We start from the raw sequence: 27885 nt of genomic DNA on the forward strand, positions 1-27885 counted from the left end.
GTTTCTTCAAATGAAAACTGATTCTCAAATACGTATTCTGTGCAATTCTAAATAGCTGTAGGAAAAATAGTATTAAGCAGTAGTAGTAGTAAGAGTATCTTGCGGTGAATGTGAAAATTGCAAGTGAATGAACCAGGGGTTGGGTGGGTGGTAAAGAGGAAAGTCAAAGTCAAAGTCAAAGTTAAAGCCTCTCGCTGTTCTCCAAAGTCCTCTGTTTTCGTGTGTTTTATCGTCTGTCCATTGATTCTTGAAAAATCAAAAAATAAAATAAAAAAAAAAATTGGCTCCAAACCAGGAAACAAGATTGACTCAGCTCATTTTTCAAGACAGGGCCCGTTTGAAGTTCCTCATAGGAAGAGCTTAGAAAGCAGAAAAAGAGAAAGTGAGACCTGAGAGAACAAAGAAAAGATGGCGGGAGAAGCTATAGCAAAAGACGCAAGTAATGCCATTGCATCGTTGAAATTGTTGACCGACGAACAAAGGTCAAATGCGTTGCAAGAGATCCATGACTCGCTTCAGCAGCAGAAAGAAGATGTGCTTGAAGCCAATAGGAGAGATCTAGACAAGGCCAAGAAGGACCAGCTTTCTTCTTCGTTGATCAAGAGATTGGATTTATCGTCTCCCGGAAAATATGACGCGATGTTGCAAGGGATTTTGGATGTTGCCAGTTTGCCAGATCCACTTGGGAAGGTCACCCTTGCCAAAAAATTGGATGATGGGTTGACTTTGTACCGTGTCACGTCTCCGATTGGTGTGCTATTGATCATATTCGAGAGCCGACCAGAAGTCATTGCCAACATAACCGCCTTGGCGGTAAAGTCGGGAAATGCTGCCATCTTAAAAGGTGGCCGAGAATCGTACCAAACTTTCAAAATCATGAGTGATATTGTTAATGCGACATTGGCAAACAAGACGGATGTTCCAGCTCGAGCAATTCAGCTTATACAAAGTCGCGAGGATGTTGCTGACTTGTTGAACCAGGACAAGTATATAGACTTGGTGATTCCAAGAGGGTCAAACGAGTTGGTGAGGAACATCAAGGCCAATACAAAAATACCAGTTCTAGGACACGCAGACGGTATTTGTTCTATTTATGTCAACTCGGATTTTGACATGGACAAGGCCAAAAAGATAATAGTGGACTCAAAGACAAACTACCCGGCAGGATGCAATGCAGTGGAACAATTACTACTCGATAAGCACATCCAAGGTGACAAGGTCAAGGAGATTCTCGGCTCACTAGTGGAAAACAAAGTGACGCTTCATGTGACTCCAGATGTACGAGAATTGACCCAGGATTTGGATCAGACTTTTGTCAAGGATGCTGTAGACGATTCATTTGATAAAGAGTACTTGTCGTTTGACATATCGGTCAAATTTGTTGCAGATGTTGACGATGCCATAAACCACATAAACCAACATTCATCCAAACATACCGAGTCCATAGTCACTGAAGATGAAGCCGTTGCAAACAAATTTTTAAAAAGTATTGATTCTGCAGGAATCTACTGGAATGCTTCGACTAGATTTGCCGATGGTTTCAGGTACGGGTTTGGCACTGAAGTAGGTATCAGCACAAACAAAATCCACGCAAGAGGCCCCGTTGGCTTGGAAGGGTTGACTAGTTATCAATACCATTTGAGAGGTGATGGGCATGTTGTTGGCGACTATATTGGTGGAGGCGGAAATAAAAAGTTTTTACATGAAGATATATAGCGACAAATACAATGAAGCTTGAAACATGAGATGGGCGCATATCTAGTTGGTAAATCTATAGAAAGGGGGAGTAGCCGACAAGCAAAAAAAAAGCGAAAAAAAAAACGAAATAAAGAAAGAATATGTTACTCATTCACTCATTCACTCATTCAAAGATGGCTTCCTTAAACTGTTGGTAATCTCTTGGAGGGAACTCGGGGAAGTACCCAATGATCTTGTCAGCATCTGAGTCCTTGAAAGTTAGAACCGACCATTGCTTCAAAGTAAAGAAGTCAGTAAGTGTTTTGATCCAATTCATTCTGGTTTCAATGGTAACTAAATCATCGTCAACAAGTTTCTGTTTCCTCAATCTTGATCGAATCAATGCCAAGTTTTCAATTGCCCTGTTTAAGTCAATGTTGACAATTTCATTTGCAATGTTATCCTTGATCATTTTGGATAATCTTGGTGATTTGCCATTGGTGCTTATCATGATTTGTAGATTGTCTTGGTTAATCATGCTGCCAAAATAGAAATCACACAATGGTGGTTTATCAGCTATATTCACCGCTAATCTCAATAGTTTACATTGGTAGTAGATTTTGGTGCTCAATTCGTAATCATCAATGCAGCAGCAAACACAAGCAAATGTGTCGTTGACCAATCTCGAAATGTGGGAATAGTCTTCTGGAGTTACGTGTTTGTAGTTTAGCTTGTTGTTGCCATTGCCATTGCCACTTGTGGTTTGCTCATACATGGTTAAATCGTTGCCCGCGGGATCGTAGTTACGCTGGATCAAGCGATATAGCTTGCCTTGCTTGTTCAAGTCGAGTATTGAAGGATGCACGCCTTTTGTCAAGCCTGTTATAACTGTTATCTTTGCTTGAGCAACGATCAAATGGTTGATTCTGGATAATGCCACCTCCCCTGATCCAATAACAAGACAGTGTTTATCCTTAACCTGCCACGCCAATAACAAAGATCCACTAGCCTGTTTGCTCATCTTTACATGTGTCTGGTATTGGGCGGTTGAAAGTGCTGCCTCGAGTGAAGTAGCAACAATTGTAGTTGTAGCTACAGCTATAGAGGTTGCAAAATGTGAGAGAAAACCGGGAGGAAATATAAGCAAAAAAAAAAAACATACACAACAGCTCCCACCACCAACTTGAATGGTGATGAACTTCACTATTGGGAAATATGAATGTGATCCTGAGCCTGTATCGCTTACTACTGATAGCAAGGGATCAGCACGTATCTGTCTATATCCATATCCCAACTTGGGGTAATTTCTAGTACGTGGTTGTTAATTGCAAGACGTGTTTTATTTTTCCCGTCTCTTTTGTTTCTCGAGAGACCGCTACTACTAACGGGGTACCACGAACGGGCCGGCAACTTGCTGGATAGACCACCAACTGTTGTTGTTTGACTCGTGGCGGGGGTCGTGGTAGGAGTCGTAGTAGTACGAGGCTGAAGAATAGAATCACATGCACCAGCATCATCGTCATAACCGCTGCCTTTTCTAGGCATATGAGGGTGGAAGGAGGGAAAAGAGAATGGAACTTCATAGTAACTCTAAGGGCAGCTCTGCAAGCCTGCCGCCGGTCTATATGGTAACTCGTTAAACACGGCTTGACTTGGCTTTCCCCGGATCTGGGCGTCGGGGATGTCTGGTACGCGGTGAACATTGTAGATTGATCAATTCCACTGACTCTGGAAACGTTCCCGTGTTCGTTGGCGCTCATGCTACACTGTACTTGACCAGCAGTACTCTTCTGGCCCCACCCAAAGACTTGCAGTATCCAGTAAGATCTACTTTTCTCAACATCTCCGCCAACACACCGAACTAGCCATAAACTTGCTTGGTTGGGGACCTCTATGATGAGACTATATCACGTGATCGCGTGTGTAGGTTATGTCGTTTATTATATTTCCGCGACATGACCTTAAAATAATATTGGGACACTGCTACATCGAGCTCGGTACTCACCACCTACTACGGTAAGTGCCCTGTTCCAAGCCAAAAGTGTAAAAGGGTAAAAGGGTCACAGCTAGGGTGCTTGTATCACAGATGCTGCTACTGTTACAACTGTTACTACTACCAATGCTACTAGTAGTAATAGTAATAGTAGTAGTTCTGAGTACATGAGGGAATAGTAGGTGACACTGTATTGGCGGTAACGGGTGCAACTACCAAGTGTCTATGACTGCTATCAGCGCCAAACTTTCGGTAGAAATAAAAATTTTTAATACACCAAAAAAGATTTAACAACCGTAACCAACCATCAACCAACACAACTTAAACAACTAACATCACGCCGACTTGACTTGCCATCGCCAGTCTTCCAACTCATACATTGGATGCCCTTTACTCCATAGATCAGCACTACTATACTATAAACCGAAAAAGAGCATCAACAGCAAGCAAAAACAGATTATCATTCATTCATATACGCAAAAAAAAAAAGCAAAAAAAAAAAAAGGCAGCAAAAAAATTACATGAACTACTAGATACTCCTCAAAGAACAAGAATAAGCAGCAGTAGCAGCAGCAGCAGCATCGTGATCCAGAAGAAAAAACAGATTTTCAACTAAAGGGACTTTTTCGTCATCAAGCCAAACCAAATCTTGTTTTTTGTTTTTTGGTTTTTTTTTTTTTTTTTTTTCCGTTCTTGACCTTGTATTCTCCATTATATCCACACTGTTCTAATAACCTCCCATCCCACGAAGAAAGAGAAAGATATGAACAATTTTGCAAGAGCTGAAAGAAGGAAATCCATGGCTGAACGCAGACCGAGCACTTCATATACCCCGCCTGTTATTCCTCACTTGGCCGGCTTGGAAAAGCCACAAGATTCGTATTTGAAGATCGACAATTGCGATGTGTTGATATTAGGTACCGGTTTACAGGAGAGTATATTAGCTTCTGCTTTGTCATGGCAAGGGTCCTCGATTTTGCACATTGATAACAAACCATATTATGGCGACTCGACTTCCACTTTAACTATTGAACAATTGAAAAAATGGGTATTGGAAGTTAACCAGGGCAAAATCCCTCATTTCCAAGATGCTCAAATCTATATACCCGGTGGAAAGTTGAACAACCAGTTCAACTCCAGGGACTATGGCATTGACTTGACCCCCAAGATTATGTTTTGTCAATCTGACTTGTTGACTCTACTTGTGAAATCACGCGTTTATCGCTACTTGGAGTTTCAATCGTTATCGAATTTCCATGTCTTTGAAAATGACGACTTTCAGCAAAAGATCAATGCAACAACCAAGGAGGATATATTTATTGACAAGTCACTTTCGTTATTGACCAAGAGACACTTGATGAAGTTTCTAAAATTTATCTTGATGGACCCAGATTACAAGGAAAAGATTAAACCATTTGCAAATCAGCCAATCCAACATTTCCTTAACCAGCAGTTTAAATTGGAAGAGGCTCAAATCAACGAATTGGTTTATTCGATTGGATTAAGTTATAAAGATCAAATCAACACAAAGGAGTCCTTGATCAAAATCAAAAGATTTCTTTCGTCGTTTGATGTATATGGCAAGTTCCCATGCATGATTTCGAAATTTGGAGGGCCCGGCGAATTGGCTCAGGGTTTTTGTCGAAGTGCTGCAGTTGCTGGTACAACTTATAAATTAAGCACGAATCTAATTGATTTTGACCCTGAAACTAAAATTGCCCATTTCGACGATGGTTCCAATATCAAAATTAATGAAAAAATTGTTGTTTCGCCAACTCAGTTGCCAAAGTTTTTGCAATCGAGCTATAACCAAGCAGTAGAAAATTTGCAGCCTCATTTTGTGACAAGGTTGATAACTATAGTGAGAAGAGACTGTAAAGAATGGATGTCTCTTAAGGAGTCACTGGCAATTGTTGTTTTCCCACCTCATTCTTTACCAACTGATAACGAATTTTCTGTTCAAGTTATAATTCAAAATGGCGGCACGGGTTTATGTCCAGAGGGCCAATCCATATGGTTTAGTCAAACGGTAGAGCAAGACTTGGGCCGAGCCAAGAACGATCTTGAGTCAGCTTACATCAAGATGGAATCGTCACTTTTAAGGGAATCATCAAACAATATTGACGAGCTACTCGATGAGACGGACTTTGCCTTGAACGCACAAGGAACTCCCATTTTGACAAACTCGTTCAAGTTGGGCTCGCATTTCCAGAGCTTTGTGCCCAAGGAAACCTTGGAAGTTGTTTGCAAATTGGGATATGTGGAAAAGACATACGTTGCCAATGACTTGTCCAACATCTTCAAGCCATCGAGCAAAAACAATATAGTCTACAAGGATATACCAGACGCCCAGAATGAGATCATATTCACAAACACACCCAGTGCAGAGTTATCTTACGATGGTGTTATAACAGACGTTAAATCAATATACCAAAGAATCACGGGCACAACCGATGACTTTTTCGATGTCGATTTCGAAGATGAAGAAGATGAATATGACAAAGCAAACCAGCCAATCATCCCACCAAAAAGATCCTCCGTCATTGGAGGCATAGTGGGCGGCGGTTCAGGAACCAGCTTGGCTGCTTTGAGAGAACAACATAATGAGAATATGAGTGACAACGCCATCGCAAGCGATGAGGATATAGACGACTCACACGAACCTTTTGGTGCTGAGGGTATGGAATTGTAGATTGTATTATATACGACAGAAAATTTAACTCGCAATGGACCTTGTTCTGAAATGCGGTTTGATTTTTTACTTTTCATTTCATTTCGTTTCGTTTCATGTGTAAACTTCACGTAAAAAGGAAAGAAGAAAAAGAATAAAAAACAGATTAGAGCATTTTAATTCCGTGTTTTAATTCCGTGTTTTAATTCCGTTCCAAAACCTGCGTTCTTTTTCTCGCTCCCGCTCTCTCTCATTACAAGTATGCAAACACCAAAGTCATGAGCGAATTGAGCAAAGCCATCAAGACTGACGGCCTTGTAAAATATGCCGTATTTTTGGTTGACGTGCGGCTTGATGATGAGGATGATGATGATGATGATGATGTTGACGACGTAGTTGACGAGCTGCCCGAGTGTGAACTATTGCCCTGTCCACTCGTTGTCGAGTTCTGTCCACCTGAAGACGTTGAGTTTGAGCTTGAGTTTGTTGAGTTTCTATGGCTGTCGGTTAGTCCGAGACCCGCAGCATCAATCTGCGGTCCATCTTCTAGCCCGCCCATCCAGCAGTACTCCCTAAAGCACTTCTGACACTCTTGACTTTGTTCCTGGCCCAATCGCTCCTGCTGTCTTCTAATGATGGCACACCCAACACAAACCCCCCACTCGGAGTCTTCTGTAAAGTTTTTACTGGTCATAACCTCGTACCCGTTCTTGATTGTCCCTGCTTTTTCGGCATTATCATAAGCTAACTTGAAAGTTGAAAAATTTGATAAATATGACTGGTGGTTGTTGGAGATGTACACTACAAGAGGAACATCGGTCTCATTAAGTTTATCATCATCGTGCCACTTGACCAAGTCCGTCAACGAGGAGGCATTGCAGCCAAAAAAAATGGGTTTATCTCCAAGACTTTGGTCCAAAAACGTCGAGACATTGGGCACAAATGGGAAAGGTGTTCCTTTGCCTTGATCAGTAAATTGCCACTTATAAGTGGCTTCAGCACAAGTGCCGTTTGGCCAATTCTCTCCAGTGTCAGCACTATTGTCAAATGCAAACACAACATCCACGCCTCTTTCCTTGCGTATTAACGGGTAAAAGGGGACATTTTGCGCATCCTCGCCACCATCAATTAAACTGAGCGTGTGATTATTCCCCACGCTTTTGATGCTTCCATATGTCGACTGGTAAAAGGGGTTCGGTTCATATATGGCAACATCGTCGTTGTCATCGCTCAAATCCTGGAGAACCAGTTCCAAGACTGGTTCTAAAAGTACCCCAGCGTCATAATCACTCAAGTGTAGAAACACCTGGTTGAAAAGCGACGACGAGGTGCCCATGATAAACCCCCCATTATCAAAGTTCCTCACGCACTGATCTGCATTGCCGTCTTCAATGCTCGATCCAAGATACTCGGTATCCACAAACGACCGCAACGAGTTGTCAAAATTGCCAAACTCATAAGCTGAAATCTCAACAATAAAAGTCAGATTCAGATCGACGGCACTGTCGTCGTAAACTTGGCCGTTTGCCACGGCAAAGAAGTAAGGCATACTATGATCTTTGAACGACGTGAAATTGCGAACACTTGACCACGTGACATTGGACCCGCCGCTTTCGTCATCAAAGAATTGGTGGCTTAAAGCTCGGCCCCACAAATCAGTAACGGAAGTCTCAAACCCGGCCTCATTCTTTGCTACGATCGAAGTACCGATACCGGTGTAATATTTCGCCAACGAGGCAAGATTCATACTCGATGGATTCAAAAGCGAATCCTCAAGTTGCCAGATCTTGGCCGAGCCATTGAGCACGTCTTGAACCGATATCCAGTTGTTCAAAACCAAGCTTCCAACGAGCCATGAGCCTCCAGAGAGCCCAGATATGTACGTTGTAGATTGCAAAAGTCCCCCTAGTCCATTAGTGTTTGAATCGGCAAGTCTGTCATCTAAAGCCAAGATTGACCCAGCACCAGCTAGCATGGCCCGGTACCCACCACCGGAGAATGCCAATCCAATCGTGATATTATGCTCGTGTGCATTATCGTTGATGAACGAATCGGCATCAAAATCGCTCATATTGACCCGGTTCGCCAAAAAGTCAACGAGGTGTTTGTTTGTCAATACCTGCTTCGACCACACGTAATCCTCCTCCAATTCAGACAATCCATCCGCTTCTCGAACAATCGAGTGGTTGGGGCATGTAACATTCACGGGACTATAAGGGTTAGAAACTCCATCGCCGTCGTTATTACTCTCGGTCTCGTCGGTGGTTTGAGCAGTTGACGCAGCAGATGAAGATGACCCTGACCCCATGGTCGATGCTCCCGTTGAATTCAAAGACAGCGGGCTCTTGGCAGTGTTTAAGCCGCCACCGCCGCCGCTGCCGCCGCCGCCACTAATACCGAGATCGCTCAATAGGCTCAGTAAAAAGTCTACTGTGGTTGCAGAAGACGAGTTCTGTTGCGTTGTAGTGGAATGTGGAACCAGCGACAACGTGGCATTCAAATGCTGAAGATCTGAAGACACGGCGGACACGGCGCTCAGAATTCTTGAAGAACCCACGGCAGCGGCACTTGCGATATGTGTTGATCCCAGGGATGCAGCACTCAGAGCTCGCAGAGACACAGCCGAGGCAAAACTGAGGATGTCTGTAGATAACTGAGTAGACACAGCAGAAGCAGCACTTGCTGCTTGCGAGGTGGCTGTCGAGGTTTGAGTCGAGACCGGTGCTGGAGCTCTGCTACTTGTAGCGGTCGTTTGTGGCATGGAAAGAGTCGATGCTGCAGTCCCAAATAAATTCTGATACCATGGTTCGCTTGTAGACAGAGCTGTATTCAGCGACAAGCTAGTTTTCTGGCTTGGCGTCGGTGACGGCGATGATGATGACGATGATGACGATGATAAAGTCGATGTCGCTGCTTGGAGTATTTGCAACCACCAGGGAGTTTGCGTAGGCGTGGCTCCTACTGTATTCTGCGTCTCTTCGGCATTAACGATGGTTAATGTCGAGGCTAGCAAGATCAACTGCAACAAGTGTGGCGATTTCATGGCGTCTTTCCCTGGACCCGCACCATCAAATATGAGAATGAACTCTCATTTCTAGACGATAGGACCCTCTATATCTATATATATACATTGGTTGTGGTCATTTTCTTCACTTCAAGATACCTTCCCCAGGTCATCAAATGGCGAGAACGATGGTAGATTTAAGTTGCAATGCGCCTGCCTATTTTGGAGATTTTTTGGCAGTTGCTCTGCGCGGATTAGTCCATTTTGCAGCCATCTCTTGCTGCCATTGCTGCAGGAGATTAGACTGGGTTCCTGCGAACTTCAATCGAGAGAGGGAGAAAACTACATCTTGCTCCTCCAATCCACGTTTTCATTCTGATTACTATCAGTTGGATTTGGCCTTCTTATTGATACGACCTTCGATGAGAAAATGCTTGGAATTCGAACCTAGGGCAAGTAGCACTGGTTGGTTAGCTATAAATTGCAATATGATGGATGCCTCCTTCCTCCCCTCTCCCACTTGGCTTCGGTTCAGAACAGGATGTTAGAAAGTGGTACGTTTGTACTCCTTCTAGGGACTAAGGCAGGTAGCAAACTATATAAGCCACTGCGTATATGGACATTTTCTCTTATTCAGCTTCCCGCTCGGAACAAGATGCACTGGAATGCCGACCATCATAGTCGTTAGCGTTCAACCAGTATCAATAAGAATCTGGTCACGTCATTTATGTGAAAGATCAAAAAGATTAGCGCACGTGCAAGTCACGTGCATGTACACTTTTTTAGGGTATCAATAGATGTGACTGCACTGGTCGTGTACTTGGTCTTGGTTTTGTTGCGAGAGCACCAGTACCATGAAAAATTACAAGACCCACCTTCCCATCTGCTTACACGGGCCAGTTGTATACTTTTGGAGAGCACTGAGCAGTAAACCAATTTACTTGACGAAGAAGTCCATACATTAGACCTAATATCGTATCATTATGTCAGACGTTGAACAAGATCAAATCGTTGAAGAAGTTGCCGTTGAGCAAGAAACCACCGCCGTTTCCATCGAAGATGCTTTGAAAGTTGTCTTGAGAACTTCATTGGTTCACGATGGTTTAGCTAGAGGTTTGAGAGAAGCCTCAAAGGCTTTGTCCAAGAGAGAGGCTCAATTGTGTGTCTTGTGTGACTCCGTTACTGAAGAATCAATCATTAAATTGGTTGAAGCCTTATGTAACGAGCCAGAAGAAAAGATTCCATTGATCAAGGTCTCTGACGCCAAGTTGTTGGGTGAATGGGCTGGTTTGTGCCAATTGGACAGAGAAGGTAACGCCAGAAAAGTTGTTGGTGCTTCATGTGTTGTCGTCAAGAACTGGGGTGCCGACTCTGACGAAAGAAACATCTTGTTAGAGCACTTTTCCCAACAGTAAATTTAGATGACCTTTTGTATGCTTGTAATATAACGATCATTTTAATCCTGAACTCGATATTTAAAAAAGCAAAAGTAGGAACGCATTACATCTCTGTTGAGAGATCGCGAATGCAAATACGCGACCTTTTGCATCAATGTCTTAAATCGTAAAGAGAAGAGTAGGAGAAAGTTGGAGGTACAGAGGGGGGATGAAATGGTCTCAACTAACTGCCCGAGAAGCCGATTATCATTGGCCTCGGGCTCTGTTGGGAAATTTTGGAAGACCGCGTGAATGTGGCATGCACCTTAAGTATAATCAGGTTCATGTTTTTGCCAATAGTCAAAAATCACAGTGAGGGTCGCTTCGCTATGCCCTAACCAAAGACAAGGGCCTGTAGAGTAAGTATCATTTGAAAAATTCTTAAAAAACAAGGAGGCCTCCCGTCGTCGTCGTCGTTGGTACCACCGCCGTCCTTTCCCACCTAAATCTTTTAAATTAAAGGTTGTAAGCGTCTGTAGCAACGACACTCCCAAAGTCGGCAACGTCTTGACATTTGGGGGAACAGCTGAAAAGAAGCTAGAAAAAAAAAAAAGAAAAATCATTGAATCTGAATAGTGACCAGTATCTGTACTAATACATATATTACCCAAGTGGTGATAGATTTCTCGTAGGTAAACTCAAATGCAACCGCTCCGCTCCGCTCGCAATGCACCCACCCCTTCCCTCGGTGCAAGCAACTACCCCCCCCCCCCCCCCTCTCTCTCTCCTGGTGCTTGTGGCTGGCTCTTAGTGCTCGTCATTAACCAAGGCCATGATCATTCTGTACAAGTAAAAGAAAAACATCAACAAATGGAAACCCAACTTGAGGAAACTTTCCTTCTTGTGTTTGGATAAAGTCCTGAAGATCTCAGTGGCGTCCAACAAGTGGTTCTTTGTGTAGAACTTGTTGGCGTTGTAAGCAAGCAATGGCAAGTTGAGCAAGAAACAGAACCAGTATCCATTGAGCAAAAACAACAATGTGATGAATGCATGCAATCCAGCTTCCGGAATGAACCAGGGGTTCAATTTATTACACAACTCAATGGGATTGATGTAGTCGCATTCCAAATCGGAATACATGATTGTGAAAAACACTTGCGAGAACAAGTTGACAGCATTCACAATGACTGCAAGTATAAATAACCTACATCATGGTCGTTTGTTGTTAGTATATCATGTGTCTTTTTGTAGTGCTGCAACATCTATCAACTCCTTCCAAACTGTGGAATCAAAAAAGCAAAAAACAAAAATACTTGTGAGCTTGGAGATTTTCCTGGTACATACCATCCTTCACCGTTCATTTTACAAGATGTCTATCAAGTGGAAGGGGATAGATGAGGAATTGTTGTGGTGGTGTTTGGATGATAAGATATTGGAATTATCAGATAAGGAAAAAACGGACATCCAAATCCAATTTCGACCTTGATTTTTTTTGTTGTTTTTCGTTTTGTTTTTTCTTCACCATTTTTACTTTGCTCTTGATATGAAATTTTTGATTCATTGAGATTGCGCTTTTACACAGCGATTGTCAAACAGATCAAAGATGTTGATGATGATGATGATGGAAAGAGATAGAAGGTCAATATTGATGGAACTAGAGTATTATCTGCTTTTTTTTTAAAAAAAAAAGGCTAATGTCTACAGTTGGCCACTTCTCTCAACGCATGACAAAGATAATCACCGATGCAGACCTCCAGTCCAATCTCTTCATCACATTCAAGAGGGAAAATCGAAACGTCCTCGTACTCAAGCACATTTTGCCACTGTTGTCCTCTGAACCAGCTTCGTACGACGACAATGGTCTTGTCTTGAGCCCAATGGCCAATTTTGACAAGTTTACCTTTCTGTTTACCGGTCAGTTCAAAAGCAAAAGCAGAAGCACCAGCGGAAGCACCAGGAGATGCACCAGCAGCGGTGGTAGTACTCTCGCGTACTTTGTTTGTTGGCGTATGCTTCAAAGGGTTCAGGGATCGCCCAAATTTCAACATATGGCCGCACTTCTCCCGCAGGATCGTTCATCTAACCCGTAATCTGAAAATTCTTCGATGTCCTCACCGACGCTTTCTTTTCCGCCCGTGTCAATTGCCTCCTGATGAGATCTCGAGTTGATCCAATTTTCAAATTTGACTTTGGAGTCACTGAGCTGAATCTCTTTCCCTGCGAGGCATAATTCGAAAACTTCAGAAAACGAAACTTCCGAACCCGGACCCTCACCCAAACCTTGACAGGGGTAGTAGGCCATTACATTCTAGTGGAAATGACCATGGATTATTGATAACAGCAAAAAATACCTACCGCGGATGCCTAGAAAGCGTGCGCATGGAAGATAGTTGCAGAAAACTTGAAAAACTGAGAAAATGAGAAAATGATTGATCAACTTTCAATAATATATATATATAGAGCACTGATGAACAGTGTAAAGATTGTTCCAATTTGGTCTATAGACAAGTCAGAATAGACGATAAATTCAACTAATCACGGTCGGGTCGAGCTTTGCTGTACTGTGGGGAGGAAAATAACGACTCAAACTCTTGATATGCAGCGTTCCGCGTGTTGTTGTTCACAACAATACCATCCAAGTATCGCAAATTATTGAAATACAACTGCGAGACGCAAGCATACCGTCTTCTAGGGGCAATTTCTGACTCTGGAAGTTCGTGCAAGTCATTTCTCTCCTGCCACTCCCCAGTTTGGTCCAACTCGTCCAACCGGTTGTTGAACGTAACAATGTCCTCCACGGCTTCTAGATTTATAATCATATCTTCCATGCTATCAGCAACAAACAAATAAGGGTACATGCCTGCAGTGACTGGGTTAAGTCTCAAATCTAGTTTGGTTATGGAATGTCTCGAGTTCTTGAGAGAAGCAGCCAACTTTTTAAAGTCGGCAATTCTGTTATTGACAAGCGATAGCAGCCGCAAATGCTTGGCCTCTGACAATGGTGCCAACGATTCCAACAGATTGAAATTGAGCACCAAGTCTTGCACATTAGGGAAAGTTGAGCAAAAATTTAAAGGCAACGTGGCGAGATTCATTGCAGTCATTGAAAGCTCGCTCACGAATTGAAACAGCTGGCAAAATAAAGGGTACAGATTACCAGAAATGTCGAGCTTTCGGACGTCACCGAGATGCCGAAACATTTGACCACTGAGTGACGCCATGTGAGGTTGAGATTTCATCGACACTTTTTCAAGAAAGTTGCGACTGGAAATGCGAAACGACGCAATGTCGTTTCCATCAAACTTGACGCACCGCAACTGTTTGATCTGTGAAAGATCCAACGCGGTCAACTTGTTGCAGTTGACTTCCAATCTGCGGATCGCGGTATTTAAACATTCAAACAGCTGCAAAAAGTTTTCTGACAAATCGAGCATTTTCAAATTGGGGAACCTGCCGATTCCAGTCACCAGTGTTATTTCGTTGCTTGATAAGTTCAACAGCTCTAGCCTCTCGCACTCGAAGGTAGAAAAATCGACTTTGCCGTGGAGTTGGTTATTGGAAATGTCTAGCGTGGTCAAATTCGGCAAGCCAGATAAACCGGAAATGTCCCTGATGGCGTTGCGAGTTAACGTGAGCGTTGAAAGGTGCAAGCAGTGCGATATGTTTGCCGTGGAAGTGAGCCTATTGCTGTCCAAGTTAAGTACATGCAAGTTTGAAAGCTGTGTAAATGCCGTTTTATCTTCAATCGCGTTCGCAGCCAAATTCAACTCAAAGAGGCGTCCCGACGAGAGTCCTGCCAAGTACCTTAGTTCATTGTTTGACAAGTTTACCTTTGTAAGCGAAGTTAAAATAGAGTCAAGACCTTTGACGTTTTTGAGATTGGACGATGACAAGTCAATTGTTTTAGTTTTTCTCCAGTCTTGGTCGGACCCCACGTCGAGAATATCTGTAATCACAGATATCAAATGCTTCTTAGACTCGGAAAAAGACACGTCCACCATCTGCGACAATCTAGTGATTTCGCTAAACGAACCTTCCCGGCTCGCGTTCGACAACGAGGATGGCGTTGGTTCGTAGAATGACACTTCCAAATTGGCATTGGCATTGCGTTTAGGTCCATGATCTTTGCGTAAGATGCCTGCTGACTCAACAACGTGAGTGGTTTCCACCAAGTCTTCAATATTGTTTAAAGTTTCGTTTTGGTCTTTTGCTTCTTTGCTGCTCCATTTGCCAGTACTCTCATTGAAAACCATGTTTCCACACTCGAGTGGTAAATCTGCTCCAGGCAATACTCTCCCTAAACGAACGGGAGACGTCGTGTAGAGCTTGAGCTGCGACCTTGTTTTCCATCTCAAGGGAGGTGGTGGCGAAGCACGACTTTCGTCAAGAAGCAGGTTCTCCGCAGAGTCCGACTCGACCTTTTCCAAGAAACTTTTGGCTCCTATCGGCGACTGACTTTGCATAGGCTGTGGTGGTGGTGGTGGTGATGGTAGTGGTGGTGATGGTAGTGGTGGTGATGGTCGTGTTGGTGGTTGCAATGGTGGTGATGATAACGGCACTGAAGCTTGCGGTGGGAATTGCTCTTGCACAGTTTCGCCTTCGGAATCGGTAAAACTGTCCTCGGTGAAAGTTTCCTTTTGTTCTTGCAAATGTTCTTGTTCAGGTGGAACCTTGTGCATCTGCCCGGGACCGAACTGAGAGCTTCTCGCGTCGCCAGGGTAGTTGGGGTTGGACGTCGACTCAAAGCTTTCCCTCGTCATTGCAGTATAGTCCTTGGAAGAGTTGCCCTCCTCGGGCACCACCAACTTGCCCGGCTCGCTTTGATCGTCGGAGCTGTACCCAGTCGTGAACGATGCAAAATCATTCTCGGGAACATCTTGAGTCTCTAGTATCTTTTTGGGAGTCGAAGTAGCTGTGCTTTGCGAAGGGATTCTACTGTTGGTGTCTCCATTACGAAAGCCTCTCTTTTTCAAATTGTAAAACACATTGTTGGCATTCTCAATGTACGACTTGTTTGTGTATGATTTTGTCCTTGTAAAGTCCTTTATGTTTTTGGTTTTTGGTTCATTGAGTATTTGGAAATTAGGTCCCAAGGGAGGCTTGGTGAGCTCGTTCAAAAAGTGCGAGGCAGTCGGCTCCTTATTGCTCTTGTCACCGTCTGCATGTTGAGCAGGTGTATTCTTATTAGATTTGGAATTTACATTTTGAAGTAGGCAGTTGAGCTTTTGCTTGGTGAAGGTGTCATAGTTATCGCCAAATAGTTTCAATGGGGATTTCGCGAGTGGAGATGCTGTGGAGTCGTGTTCTTTATTATGGTTGTGGTGGTGGTTGTTGTTGTTGTTGGTGGTGGTGTTGTGATTGTTCTCCGATTTGTTTCGGCTTCTAAACGTTCCCATCGGTGTCGAAATGATTGAAGATGCCGATACTTCCTTTAGTGATGAATCTTGGAAAATCTGGCGTAAATTCTTGGAAGCGGGACTTTCATGTTGGGATTTCCAGGGGAAATTGTCGTTCAAGACAATATCTGAATTGTGAATCATGGTGTTGTTGGAGTGGTTGAACGGATTCATTTCCATCAACTGCAAGCTTCTTTTCCCAAGCGAGATCCTTCTTTGTTGTTGCATATCCTGCTGCATGCTGGCACGTTGTGAATTTTGGTGGCTTTTAACCAAGTTTGACAAGTCTCCTTCTTCTAGAATGTTTGTTGTGGGCCATTTCTCCTCCAACTCTTCGGGCATCCAGTCGGGAGTATTATTGTTCGTTTGGGAATTGGAAAAATTGAGGGAGCGGTCCAAGCCAGATGTCTTTTGGCCCTGGTCATCTTCGTTTACTGGATGATGATGATCAGCAACTGATTGCAACAGATCTGGCGAATAGTGGCCGTTGTTGCGGTTCGGGACCTTGATATCGGCACTGGCACTGCTATGAAGAGCAGTGCTTCCCAATTCCTTGGACTTGGCATTAGGGTGGGACTTGTATTTAAAAGTATTGGGCACCGACACTTGCGGCTGTGGGTTTTTATTGGCAACGGGAAGAGGTTCATCAACGGAGTTTGTGCTTTTGTTTGAAATGAAGCTTTTATTGGGCTTGTATGTTACCCTTTTTTGGTAAACAGACTGCTGTCGTGGGGCCCTGAATGAAACCGGCTTGACCACATGCGAGAATTTCTTGCCCTTGTTGTTCACTTTAGACCCAGGTTTAGGCTCCACTGGGGCTCGAGTTTCCAACTGACTCGCAGAGACAGCGTCGATGGACATCTCTGCCGTTATCCGGCAGAGATGTTGTTCGTCTTGGCAGTGTTTGGGAGCGCTAGAGCTCAAACTTTCTGTCTTTGAAGTTGAATTGCCGCCCATTAGTGAAATGTCATTTTCCTTGAAGTTATCGGACTGTTGAGAAGGAGAATCCGCGTCGTTTATTTCCCCATCCATAACAGCTCGTTGCTGGATGTGTCTGTACGGTTGAAATTGTTTTTCTTGTGGTCCTTGTTGCTGTTGCAGTTGAACAGCTGCTAGGCTTTGAAATGAGTTAATTGGATTTTCCATTTGACATTGGCTAGAAGGTTTTTGCAAATGTGTGTAAGAACTAGAAGAAGAGGTGCAATTTGGAGTATCTTTTCCTATGGTTGGTGGTGCTCAGATATAGTCTGTGTTTGTTTGTGTTTGTTTATTTGGTGTTTTGACGTGTGTCTCTGTGTGTGTCGTGTCGTAAAATCCACGACATTTGCTTGCGCGTTCTTTGTCGCCCAGCGGGGCACGTGACACCATTGCAAAAGATTATCTACCAGTCCGCGTATAACAATCTCGATCTGTTAACCTAGACTGGGTCCAATGGCGCGGTTCGGCATTCTCGAAATGCTATATACCATTGAGTGCATCCAAGACCAAATCTTCCGGTCTTAGCAAGAGTCCTTGACATTGTTAATGAGAAAACTTCTTTTTTCTATTATACCCAAGTGGAAGTAAAAAGAAAATTTCGCAGTAAATTCAACCGATAACCTGATTTCCGATAAAACGAATCAAAGTACGAGCCTAGGCCGTAATTTTTTGTTTTCCTGTTCTCTATTCAATGGCGATTTGTAGTCCATGACCACCTGGACCAAGCAATAAGAGCTACTGTGGAAGGTGCCGCAAGAATAGTGTGGAAGAACAGTGTGGAACAAGTTTCCTCCCCCCCCCCCCCCCCGGCGGAATAAAGGGGAGTTGCTTCTGGCGGAAACAACTGGGGGGGGGGGGGGGGGGGGGGGGGTTACAATTAGGGGCAATTTAACTGGCACCCCCTTTTTTTTTTTTTCTGCCGATAGCAAATTGATCAAATAGTAGAGGAAACCTTAGAGCCTCCACAAGATGATGATCAGCACAGGATAAGCATCTGGCTAAGCTCTGTCTACATGTCAATTTACCATTCCTTGCAACAAAGATGCCAGTTCTGATTAAACTTCTTTTAAAAATAAAAAAAAAAAGAAAACGGGAGTATGGGAATCTGGGAATCTGGCGGGGGTTTATTGACCGTGGAGGGTTGGTGGAGGTGATCACCTGGTAGCAAATAGACGCAACCATACTACGACAATCCCCCAGCTAACCTCTACTACTCAACTTTATACAAACTACTCTACTACTTGGACAACAGGAAGAAAGAGAGGAGCAGTAGAAGTAGAGAGTGTGTGCATGAGAGAGAAAGTGAGACAGAGCCGGTAGAGAGAGAGAGAGAAACAAAGAGAAAGAGAAGTCCTGTTGGTTGTGGCATGTATAGTTAGAGAGGCCCCTAAGGGTACATTGTAGGTGCGATTGAGACTGAGATTGAGGATAAATTGAGGATATTTAAATTACATAGCACTTTTCTGGTGGAACCGCTCTAGTGATTGCTGAACAGACTTTTACTTCCAACCACAACTTAAACCACGGAGTGAAACCTACCGTTTCTGAAAATAAGGCTTGTAAACGACGGCATTCAGCAAAAGCTTGTCGTCACATTCTTCTCCCCTTTTGGCCCTTTTCTTTTGGAGTTATCTTGCAGAAAACCCACAATTTCGACATTTCATCAATTGGTCAGGTCCACCACGTTCTAAAATATACTGCTGAATAGATAGATATATATATCTCCACATTTGAATACCAATTTAAGCAGAGCTATAGTCAGAGCCATTGCCTGTTATATATATATATAAATACTGTTCAACATTAAAAAAAGATGGATTATCCGCCTACTGAATCCAATGATTATCATCAATCGTCACAGCCAATTGATGGTAGTTCAACAACTGATAAGAGCACCATCAACAGTAACAACAAGACGCCACCAACTAATCCCGGCAATATAGCGCGAAACACTTCGACTTTTAAAGCAATAATGCACCCACATACTATTTCCAGTACCGCAAGCCACCAACATCAACAAGAACAAGAATTGTTATCGGATTATACTGTACCAAATCCACCTGTTTCAACTCAACAGTCAAATGCTCATTTGCGAACGTCATCGAATACAAATACAAATACCAGCTCTACTACTACTGCCACCACAACAAATACAACGACTTCTCCTTCCTCCTCATCTGATCCCTCACTGCAACAGCAACAACAACAACAGCAGCAGCAGCAGCAGCAGCAGCAAGAAGAAGAGTTTGGGTCAGGTTCGGATCAACCACGTACGTTATGGATGGGTGATTTGGATGCATGGTTGGATGAAGACCAAATCACTCAGCTCTGGTGGAGCATATTACAGAAAAAAGTATCCGTTAAAATCATCAAACCAAAGACGATCAAGTTGGATTTAATTCATGACTATCACAACCAAGGGATGACGAATTCCGGTTACTGCTTTGTTGAGTTTGAGACTTTTGAAGATGCCCAGCATGCCTTGAGTTTGAATGGCCAGTTGTTGCCGGATATTGCTATGCCGCTGCAACAGCATTTACCAGATAACCCCAACAATCAAAAGAAATATTTCAGATTGAATTGGGCATCGGGCGCCACATTGAGTGCTCCCATTATCCAAATGCCCGAATTTTCATTATTTGTTGGTGATTTATCGGCCTCAACAACAGAAGCCCATTTATTGGCGTTTTTCCAAAAGAGATTCCCCGACTCGATAAAGACGGTGCGAGTTATGACTGATCCGATATCAGGTAAATCGAGATGCTTTGGCTTTGTTCGTTTTACAAATGAACAAGAAAGACAAAGAGCATTGGATGAAATGAATGGGGTCTGGTTCGCAGGAAGACCGTTGAGAGTTGCATTAGCAACTCCAAGAAACACCAATAGTTTCAATAGAAGATTCAGCAATCCAAATGCCAACAACAATCAAGTTATAGGGGTAGGAGGGCCATTTACAGCAGCAGCAGCAGCAGCAGCGGGAGGAGTCGGAGGACCACAACCACCACAATCATCACAGCCACCGCAACCACCATTACCACCACATATTTACAACCAACGACCTTCGGCAACAGACCTTTACAGAAGAGATCTGGGTAGCCATCTAGGTCCCGATATGATGTTCATTCCACCTGTCGGACCACCTCCCAATGCCATTGGAGGAAGCCCTCTATTTGGCTACTTCCACCATCAACCTAGTTTGGGACGATCACCAAGTTTTGTATATCAACAGCCAGATACAAAATCTAGTTATTTGGGATTGGAGTCGCCGGAGTTTAACCTGCAATCGTCATTTCAAACCCCTTCGCTACCTCTTCTGCAAGTGCCAGGAGGACCACCACCACCAGGGGCGCCAGGGGGACCGCCAGGGGGACCGCCGGGAGGACCGCCGGGAGGACCACCAGGAGGACCACCAGGAGGACCACCACCCCAAACTGTATTCCCACTCCATCTTCGATCTCACCAGCCTCAACAAATTCAACAACTGCCGCAGTATTCGGACCCGAACAACACCACAGTATTTGTTGGAGGACTTTCTTCTGAAGTCACCGAGGCTACGTTATTTACATTGTTTAAACTGTTTGGTAATATCCAGCAAATTAAAATCCCGCCCGGTAAAAACTGTGGATTCATCAAGTATTCGACTAGAGAAGAAGCCGAAGAGACAATTGCCGCAATGCAAGGTTTCATAATTGGTGGCAACAGGGTGAGACTAAGCTGGGGAAGAGTTTCAGCAAATAACAAAAAATTCCATCAGCAGCAGCATCAAGTAGCTCAAGCAGCGCAGTTGCAAGTGGCAGCTGCATTGTCCATGGGGATGGATCCATCAAGCGCCATAGCTGCCGCTGCCGCTGCTGCTGCAGGTGGATATCCTGGCATTCCGAGTCAAGAACATTTACATCACCCGCGCCATAGACTTCCCTCTCAACTGCTGCTACATAGTACCGGAGGAGGGCCACTTCCTCCCACAATGACAGTTGCAGGTGGTCCAGGTCCACAAATGCATCCTCATCCTCATCCTCATCCTCCCCACCATCCTCATCATCATCCTTCACTAGGAATTCCATTACATGGACAGCAATACCCTCAGTATCAGGACTATTTACATCTGTTGCCTCCACCGCAATCATCGGATGAAATCGAGTCGCCAGATACAACTACAACTACAGATCCAATTAGAACGTCGATTGAAAATGAAGGTTCATATGATACTACGCCGATTAAACCAAACAATTATGGCAACTCATCCAACCGATTTACTAATTCCAATGGTGACTCTTTAGGATACGGTAATGACACTGCTAGTAGTCAGCTTCAAGAGAATTTGATTAATTCCTTGGGCCAGATGAACTTGAAAGATGATGAGAATAATGGCGCTGGCGCTAATGAGCTTGAATAAATAGATTTAGAAGATTGGTCTGTAAGTAGGTATAACAGAAAACCATCAACATAACAAGATACCAAGATATCAAGATAACACGCCACTTGCAACGCTTTGATGACCGGACAAAGTCGATTCCACCGTTCAAAGAGGGACCGATTCAAGCAATACAAAGTTAAAAAAAGAAAAATCAAAAATCAAACTGTTTTGAAACATATATAGAAAATAAAAGAGACTCGAATAGCAGCAGCATCAACAACACCACCAACATACTGAAGAAACAGAACTGAATACAAAATCATCCACTTACCAAAAAAAAAAAAAATTAACCAAAAAGCCTAAGTTCTTTCACCTCTCAATCTTCTAGCCAATTGGATGTCCTTCTTTTGGATAGTGACTCTCTTGGCGTGGATAGCACACAAGTTGGTGTCTTCGAATAAGCCCACCAAGTAGGCCTCAACGGCTTCTTGCAATGCGCCGATAGCAGAACTCTGGAATCTCAAGTCCGATTTGAAATCTTGGGCAATTTCACGAACCAATCTTTGGAAGGGCAACTTTCTAATCAACAACTCGGTGGATTTTTGGAAACGTCTGATTTCTCTCAAGGCCACGGTACCTGGCTTATATCTGTGTGGCTTCTTGACACCACCTGAAACTGGTGCCGACTTTCTTGCTGCTTTGGAAGCCAACTGTTTTCTTGGGGCTTTACCACCCGTAGACTTTCTTGCTGTTTGTTTGGTTCTAGCCATGACTGTTTATCTGATTGATTGATAGCGTGTATCCAGAAGAAGAAGAAGAAGAAGAAGGAAAAGAAGGAAAAGAAAGAGAAGTGGGAAGGAACGAGGGCAAAAAAAAAAAAAAAATTTGAGGCAATTTAAGAGCAAGCTCGAAAGAGGCGGAATCGCCAAATGCCCTATCTATTTGGGCAGTTTCAGGTTTAAGACAGCTGCTCATAAACGATGCCGAAAAATTGGGCAAGAGAGAAAGAGCGAGAAAGAGAGGGAGAGATTTGGGGCCCCCCTTTCTTGTTCTTCTTCTCCTCACACGGAATGCGAGAGTGGAACACATGGGACCCGAATAGGGAGACTTTGGGCGAGACTTTGGGCGAGAGTGCGCGAGAGTGGGCCCGCCCGCAACTCGCGCTCCCCATGCGTTATTTTTTCTTCTGCCCAGATTGCGCGGTCACGTGCGCCGGACTTTAACATGCGGCGATATATATATATATTCGGCAGGCCTATCGTAATTTGTCAAACACAGTAATACTTCGAGTGAGTCCGAACAGAAATGTGGTGTCAAAAATACATATATATATATACTAGTGTCGATTGAGTTTAGCCTAACTTCTATACCATAACCTAGTTATTCTTGTTTTCATCATTTTCTTTTGTAACTGGAAAACACCATACATCAAAGCTTCGGCAGTGGGTGGACATCCAGGCACATAGATGTCAACAGGCACAACTCTATCGCAGCCCCGGACTACCGCGTATGAATAGTGGTAGTAGCCTCCTCCGTTGGCACACGAGCCCATAGATATGACCCACTTGGGGTCGGGCATTTGGTCGTAGACTTGTCTCAAGGCAGGCGCCATCTTGTTGGTCAAGGTTCCAGCAACAATCATGATATCACTCTGACGTGGCGAGGCTCTAAAGATAATCCCCAATCTATCCTGATCGTACCTTGGGGCTGAAACGTGCATCATCTCCACCGCACAGCAAGCCAACCCAAACGTCACGGGCCAAAACGAAGATTTCCTTGCCCAGTTGGCAATCGAGTCCAACGACGTCAATGCGTAATCTATGGGGCTTGTTGCGGTTTTCTGAGACATCAAGGGAAAGTCTGTTGGCAATTGCTGTGGTGTTAATTCCTTCGATGAAACATTGCGTTTAAATGTATACGAAGGCAACGGATTGAGCTGGCTTGTGGCGGGAGCAAGCAACCTCGTTTGCTGCTTTATATGAGGCAAGGCTGCTCTTTTCGTCAATGAATGCATCTGATCTGATCTGTTATGTATGGAAGGAGGTGGTGGGTATTTCTGACTATGGTGTTTTGAAAAAAAAAAAAAAAAGTTGATGACTTCTGTTATGGCTCTGTATAGTAAGCAAACCAGTCTATATATATGTATATATACGTAGTTGTTTTTATATATACACCGTTATCCCGCTAGCTCCTTTAAACTGGCTTGAATGTCAAGATGATGATGTCTATTCAGTTGGCTTCTCCTTGAGAAAGAAAAAGAGACTGTGGGTGGTTGCTGTAAATAATCAACAAAAAATACTGATTGATTGGTTAGTCGGTTAATTAGATCACTTGTAGTGTCGCTTTTGTCCGAGTGTCGTGGATCGTCTGATTCGCGACACTCTGGTTTTACATATAATGGAACGCCCACCAGCCAACCAACCAGCTAATCAATAAACTAAGGTAGATGTCAAGCAGGGGAAGTGGCTGTTAGCCCTCTTATCACCTGACACATATGGTGGCAGTCCTAAAAAGGCGACCTTGTAGCCTCTTTATGTTTCCAAAATTCCATCAAGATATTGCTCAATCTTTCGTATGATGTTCTCCTTGACTTCATCGGGTACTAATTCCTCGGCCTTTGGCTTGATCAGAGTATATAGCTCGTTCAAGCTTTTTGGCCTTTTCGAGCTGGTGTCGTTCCCGTTTGATAGTTCTTTGTTTGTTATCTGTGCCACTTTATCGTACCAGCCACTCTCGTAGAGCTGCAATTTTAGCTGTTTATTGATTAGTTCGTAGTTGCCAGACGATATCAAATGATCTTGGATCTTGAATTTGATTTGGTTTATTTCATCTTCCTCTTGTCTTGTCATTGTTTTATGGATTCAGCAGTGAAATGCTTGATAGTGTTGACAACGGCTGAAGATGATTGAAAAAAAAAAATGAACCCTGCAGAATCAAAATGTCAACTGAATGAACCCAGCACTGATTGGTCACTTGATGCCACGTTGTAAAATGCGTATACTGACCTACGTTGCGGGTGGTATGCTGTGGCGGTTGTTGTTGTAATGCAAGTAGTTCAAACACTCTCGGTGATAGCTATCCTTGTGTGGATATCATCCCGTAGCAATATTTCTGATTTGCGCTTTCAACACATTTTCTCCACCTCTTCTCTCACTTCTTCTTCTTCTTCAACAACAGCAATCCATCCATCACGTTACATGCTAAGAGGGTTGATAAGAAAAAGGGCAATGTCAACAACACCGATAAAAGGATCACCGTTCAAATCCAGAGTAGTGTCAATCGAGCCACTAACGCAGGGGAAATGGATTCAAACGAGGAAAATCGACTACACGGACCCCGCGGGTTCCAAAAGAGTATGGGAAATGGCGGTTAGAACCTCACGGTCGGAAGCCACCAATGTCGACGCAGTCTCCATAGTGTCGATACTACACCACCACCAGAAACCAAAAGAGTTGGTGCTAGTTAAGCAATTCCGCCCTCCGACGGAAAAAGTCGTTATCGAGTTGCCTGCTGGTTTAATCGACCCCAATGAAACCGTTGAAACTACAGCCGTGAGAGAATTGGCCGAAGAGACTGGCTACCAGGGCCAGTTTCGCAAACAGTCGCCCGTGGTGTTTAGCGATCCGGGATTGACAAACGCCAACATGGTTTTAGCCTATGTCGATATCGATCTCCACGACCAACGCAATGAAAACCCAAAGCCTCATCTTGAAGACAGCGAGTTCATAATCACATTTACCTTACCCTTGGACAATTTGCTCAATGAATTGGAGCAATTGTGCGAAAAGGAAGGTTGCACTGTTGATGCGAGATTATACCACTTTGCCATGGGGCTAGAATTAGCTAAAACTCAATTGTAAGTTTAGTTTTGGTTTTTTTTTTCATAGAGTTTCATAGAGCTTTTTGCTTTTGCAATACGCAGTTATCTCTCTGGTTCAAAGCTGACATGGCCAATGGTGTGGTCCCGCATTTGTCAAGCTTGGCCGGTTGCCCGTTGCCTATGTACGTAGTAGTCGGGGTAGTCATTAATTTAGTGTTTTCTGGTGCAATTTAAATTCCCGTGATGTATCTTGATCACAGGATCCCTTGCAATTTTTTTTTACCCCAATTACCCTCTCATTTCACCATTTCAGATACACCTCCATTTGTCAAGCTGAACCTCAAGTTGTCACTCCAAAAGTAAATACAAGAAAGGGCCATGTCTTCAGAACTTTGTTGTTTCTGTTTAGGTGATAATACAGAAGTGCCATCATTCGGTTCCACTCACGACGCTCAAGATATGTTGAATCCATGTACAACATGTTCGTTAACATGCCACCGCAAATGCCTACTCGATTGGTTCAACACTATACCTTCGGATAAGTTGCATCTTATCCATGCTAGGAAAGTGGCAACGATAGCTCAAATGAGAAGTCTCACTCGAGATCACTTGGGCGATATAGGCATCGGCTCACCTCCCTTGAATAATCAAACTACAAATATTCGAATAGATATATCGGCTCAAGGCTTAGAAAATTGGATTTCAAGCTTTACCGGAGGTAGAGCTAGTGCCGACTCTCCAGCAGTTGAACAAGAACAACAACAACAGCAACAACAACCGGTCCCGAATAACGACGGCAATGGCGATGGCGAGGGCGAGGGCGAGGGAAACAACGTCGAGTCGGTGCAAACAGGAGACGATACAAACACCAGTCATCAATCTCCTTTGAATTTCGACGACAACTCAGTATACATCCTTGTGCTGTGTCCTCAGTGCAAGAAAGACATCATATTTATAATGAGACGCTCACAACTCCTAACCCTCCAGTCGTCAATCAAGGGATGCATCACCAACATGGTGAAATATGGCGGAATCTTTCTAGGAATAACGTCGGCAGTCACGGGTGTGGTTTCCATGGGCTACATCGGTCTCACCACGGCTGGTTTGAAAATGATGGATAATATTGTCCCTGGCCCTATGCTAGTGCGCATGTTGACAAAAAAGGCGTTGTTGGGTTCTCAAAACTCATATACTTCACTATCGAGAATACTTTTTGGCAAATCGGCAAGCTATGCAGTTGACAACTTGGAAACGGCATTGGTTCAAGGACTAATTGACCCGTTAAAGTTTTCTCGCATACCCATGTTGCCAATTGTCATGTACAGAATGAGAACATCTTCCATTTTTGGACTATTCATAGGAACCAAAGCCGACGATATAATCAACGCCGTGGTGACTGAATTTATGATTACGGGATACATATCTTCCTTAGCTGACCATTCGTTGATCCGAGCCATCTCCCGCAACATCAGAACCAGCATGGCCGAAATGTTGAAAGGTTCATTCAAGTGGTCCCTTTTGAACCCCTTGAGAAAGATTAACCTCCTCACAGCAAATAGCATAATCTCCTTGATTGTGCCCTTGAGATGGGGGTATGACTTGCTCTACAGGTTGACTTTCAATCGGGCATATTTCAATCTTACCATGAAGTCGAGACCGCGTGCCATTGCAAATAGCTTATCTGTGAGCGAAATTGACCATTTGGAACATCTCAATGCCCAGCTCAATGAGATTCAACAGAGACACGCGATTAAGTTTCAAAAAATCTGCAAGAAAGTTGACGCTAAACCATCGGTCAATATCCCTGTTGTATCATCCTTTTACAAGCTTATCTTGAAGCGAGTGCTATACTATAAAGCTCTAAGCAGGCACTGGTGGCCCTATTTGGCGCTCGTGGTGAAATCTCAACTTAAATTCACTTTGGCCTGCTTGAAATTCGACTATTCTGCAACACTATCACATCCAAGTGCAATAATCAGAGGGTTGACTACAATCGCGTGGCCCGTGGCTGCCTCAAAGATTGGCTTCTGGGTACTTCCAATGTTATCAAAGAGATCAAGCGATTTTAATGGGTTACCAACAGACACGAAGGTATTGATCTCAAACATTCTAAGCTTGGTCGTGGTGGCGCTTGCAAAGGAAGCTTTGAATTTGTACATGACCAGAAAAAAAGTTGGTCAAATGAGACATATAAAGCCTTTGCACTTGAGCAAAGACGACACCCAGATCACCAAGACTTTGCTTGATGCTGCGCGGAGTTTCACATCCAACGCGAATGCAAGTGATGAGATCTTCAACTATTTAAGTGAGGATGAAATGTCTAGCTCTACGGAAATTGAACACATGGCCCATTTGAGACTGAACCTGGATCCAATGATTGACACGCAATCCCGTGATTTCCCAGGAAACTATCCAGCTTGATGTGCAATTAAGAAAGAAAAAAGAAAAAAAGAAAAAGACGCAATCTGCTGATTCTATAATGACATAGTATTTGTACAAATTAAATAAAACACATAAAAAACGTCTTCAAAACATCTTCAAAACATCTTCAAAAACATAGCTTGTAAAAAGGATAGATAGTGTGGGGGTGAGGATGGGAAATATAGTAAGTCT

General features: G+C 43.6%; 14 protein-coding genes across 14 annotated transcripts; 6 read left to right on the forward strand and 8 right to left on the reverse strand. All coding sequences in view use genetic code 12, as the record gives it.

Annotated features, from left to right (window-relative positions):
- Nucleotides 1-408: 408 nt before the first annotated feature.
- Nucleotides 409-1716, forward strand: LODBEIA_P31640 (uncharacterized protein; the record flags this gene model as incomplete). The annotated part of the gene is made up of 1 exon (XM_066973244.1): nucleotides 409-1716. The coding sequence occupies one exon, from the start codon at nucleotides 409-411 to the stop codon at nucleotides 1714-1716; it is 1308 nt and encodes a 435-aa protein (XP_066830102.1).
- A 145-nt stretch (nucleotides 1717-1861) lies between these two features.
- LODBEIA_P31650 (uncharacterized protein) lies at nucleotides 1862-2698 on the reverse strand (the record flags this gene model as incomplete). The annotated part of the gene is made up of 1 exon (XM_066973245.1): nucleotides 1862-2698. The coding sequence occupies one exon, from the start codon at nucleotides 2696-2698 to the stop codon at nucleotides 1862-1864; it is 837 nt and encodes a 278-aa protein (XP_066830103.1).
- A 1735-nt stretch (nucleotides 2699-4433) lies between these two features.
- Nucleotides 4434-6362, forward strand: LODBEIA_P31660 (uncharacterized protein; the record flags this gene model as incomplete). The annotated part of the gene is made up of 1 exon (XM_066973246.1): nucleotides 4434-6362. One exon carries the CDS (start codon nucleotides 4434-4436, stop codon nucleotides 6360-6362), a length of 1929 nt encoding a protein of 642 aa, XP_066830104.1.
- Nucleotides 6363-6594: 232 nt separating this feature from the next.
- On the reverse strand, nucleotides 6595-9384 carry LODBEIA_P31670 (uncharacterized protein; the record flags this gene model as incomplete). The annotated part of the gene is made up of 1 exon (XM_066973247.1): nucleotides 6595-9384. One exon carries the CDS (start codon nucleotides 9382-9384, stop codon nucleotides 6595-6597), a length of 2790 nt encoding a protein of 929 aa, XP_066830105.1.
- Nucleotides 9385-10328: 944 nt separating this feature from the next.
- Nucleotides 10329-10760, forward strand: LODBEIA_P31680 (40S ribosomal protein eS12; the record flags this gene model as incomplete). The annotated part of the gene is made up of 1 exon (XM_066973248.1): nucleotides 10329-10760. The coding sequence occupies one exon, from the start codon at nucleotides 10329-10331 to the stop codon at nucleotides 10758-10760; it is 432 nt and encodes a 143-aa protein (XP_066830106.1).
- A 768-nt stretch (nucleotides 10761-11528) lies between these two features.
- LODBEIA_P31690 (uncharacterized protein) lies at nucleotides 11529-12082 on the reverse strand (the record flags this gene model as incomplete). Its single annotated transcript, XM_066973249.1, has 2 exons — nucleotides 11529-11925; nucleotides 12066-12082. The coding sequence occupies 2 exons, from the start codon at nucleotides 12080-12082 to the stop codon at nucleotides 11529-11531; spliced, it is 414 nt and encodes a 137-aa protein (XP_066830107.1).
- Nucleotides 12083-12412: 330 nt separating this feature from the next.
- Nucleotides 12413-12769, reverse strand: LODBEIA_P31700 (uncharacterized protein; the record flags this gene model as incomplete). The annotated part of the gene is made up of 1 exon (XM_066973251.1): nucleotides 12413-12769. One exon carries the CDS (start codon nucleotides 12767-12769, stop codon nucleotides 12413-12415), a length of 357 nt encoding a protein of 118 aa, XP_066830108.1.
- Nucleotides 12770-13252: 483 nt separating this feature from the next.
- On the reverse strand, nucleotides 13253-17263 carry LODBEIA_P31710 (uncharacterized protein; the record flags this gene model as incomplete). Its single annotated transcript, XM_066973252.1, has 1 exon — nucleotides 13253-17263. One exon carries the CDS (start codon nucleotides 17261-17263, stop codon nucleotides 13253-13255), a length of 4011 nt encoding a protein of 1336 aa, XP_066830109.1.
- Nucleotides 17264-18908: 1645 nt separating this feature from the next.
- LODBEIA_P31720 (uncharacterized protein) lies at nucleotides 18909-21491 on the forward strand (the record flags this gene model as incomplete). The annotated part of the gene is made up of 1 exon (XM_066973253.1): nucleotides 18909-21491. The coding sequence occupies one exon, from the start codon at nucleotides 18909-18911 to the stop codon at nucleotides 21489-21491; it is 2583 nt and encodes an 860-aa protein (XP_066830110.1).
- A 320-nt stretch (nucleotides 21492-21811) lies between these two features.
- Nucleotides 21812-22222, reverse strand: LODBEIA_P31730 (uncharacterized protein; the record flags this gene model as incomplete). The annotated part of the gene is made up of 1 exon (XM_066973254.1): nucleotides 21812-22222. One exon carries the CDS (start codon nucleotides 22220-22222, stop codon nucleotides 21812-21814), a length of 411 nt encoding a protein of 136 aa, XP_066830111.1.
- A 587-nt stretch (nucleotides 22223-22809) lies between these two features.
- On the reverse strand, nucleotides 22810-23466 carry LODBEIA_P31740 (uncharacterized protein; the record flags this gene model as incomplete). Its single annotated transcript, XM_066973255.1, has 1 exon — nucleotides 22810-23466. One exon carries the CDS (start codon nucleotides 23464-23466, stop codon nucleotides 22810-22812), a length of 657 nt encoding a protein of 218 aa, XP_066830112.1.
- Nucleotides 23467-23983: 517 nt separating this feature from the next.
- Nucleotides 23984-24301, reverse strand: LODBEIA_P31750 (uncharacterized protein; the record flags this gene model as incomplete). Its single annotated transcript, XM_066973256.1, has 1 exon — nucleotides 23984-24301. The coding sequence occupies one exon, from the start codon at nucleotides 24299-24301 to the stop codon at nucleotides 23984-23986; it is 318 nt and encodes a 105-aa protein (XP_066830113.1).
- Nucleotides 24302-24679: 378 nt separating this feature from the next.
- On the forward strand, nucleotides 24680-25312 carry LODBEIA_P31760 (uncharacterized protein; the record flags this gene model as incomplete). The annotated part of the gene is made up of 1 exon (XM_066973257.1): nucleotides 24680-25312. One exon carries the CDS (start codon nucleotides 24680-24682, stop codon nucleotides 25310-25312), a length of 633 nt encoding a protein of 210 aa, XP_066830114.1.
- Nucleotides 25313-25731: 419 nt separating this feature from the next.
- Nucleotides 25732-27693, forward strand: LODBEIA_P31770 (uncharacterized protein; the record flags this gene model as incomplete). Its single annotated transcript, XM_066973258.1, has 1 exon — nucleotides 25732-27693. One exon carries the CDS (start codon nucleotides 25732-25734, stop codon nucleotides 27691-27693), a length of 1962 nt encoding a protein of 653 aa, XP_066830115.1.
- Nucleotides 27694-27885: the final 192 nt, after the last annotated feature.

This window comes from Lodderomyces beijingensis (genome assembly GCF_963989305.1).
Source record: "Lodderomyces beijingensis strain CBS 14171 genome assembly, chromosome: 4".
Classification (NCBI taxonomy): Eukaryota; Fungi; Ascomycota; class Pichiomycetes; order Serinales; family Debaryomycetaceae; genus Lodderomyces; species Lodderomyces beijingensis.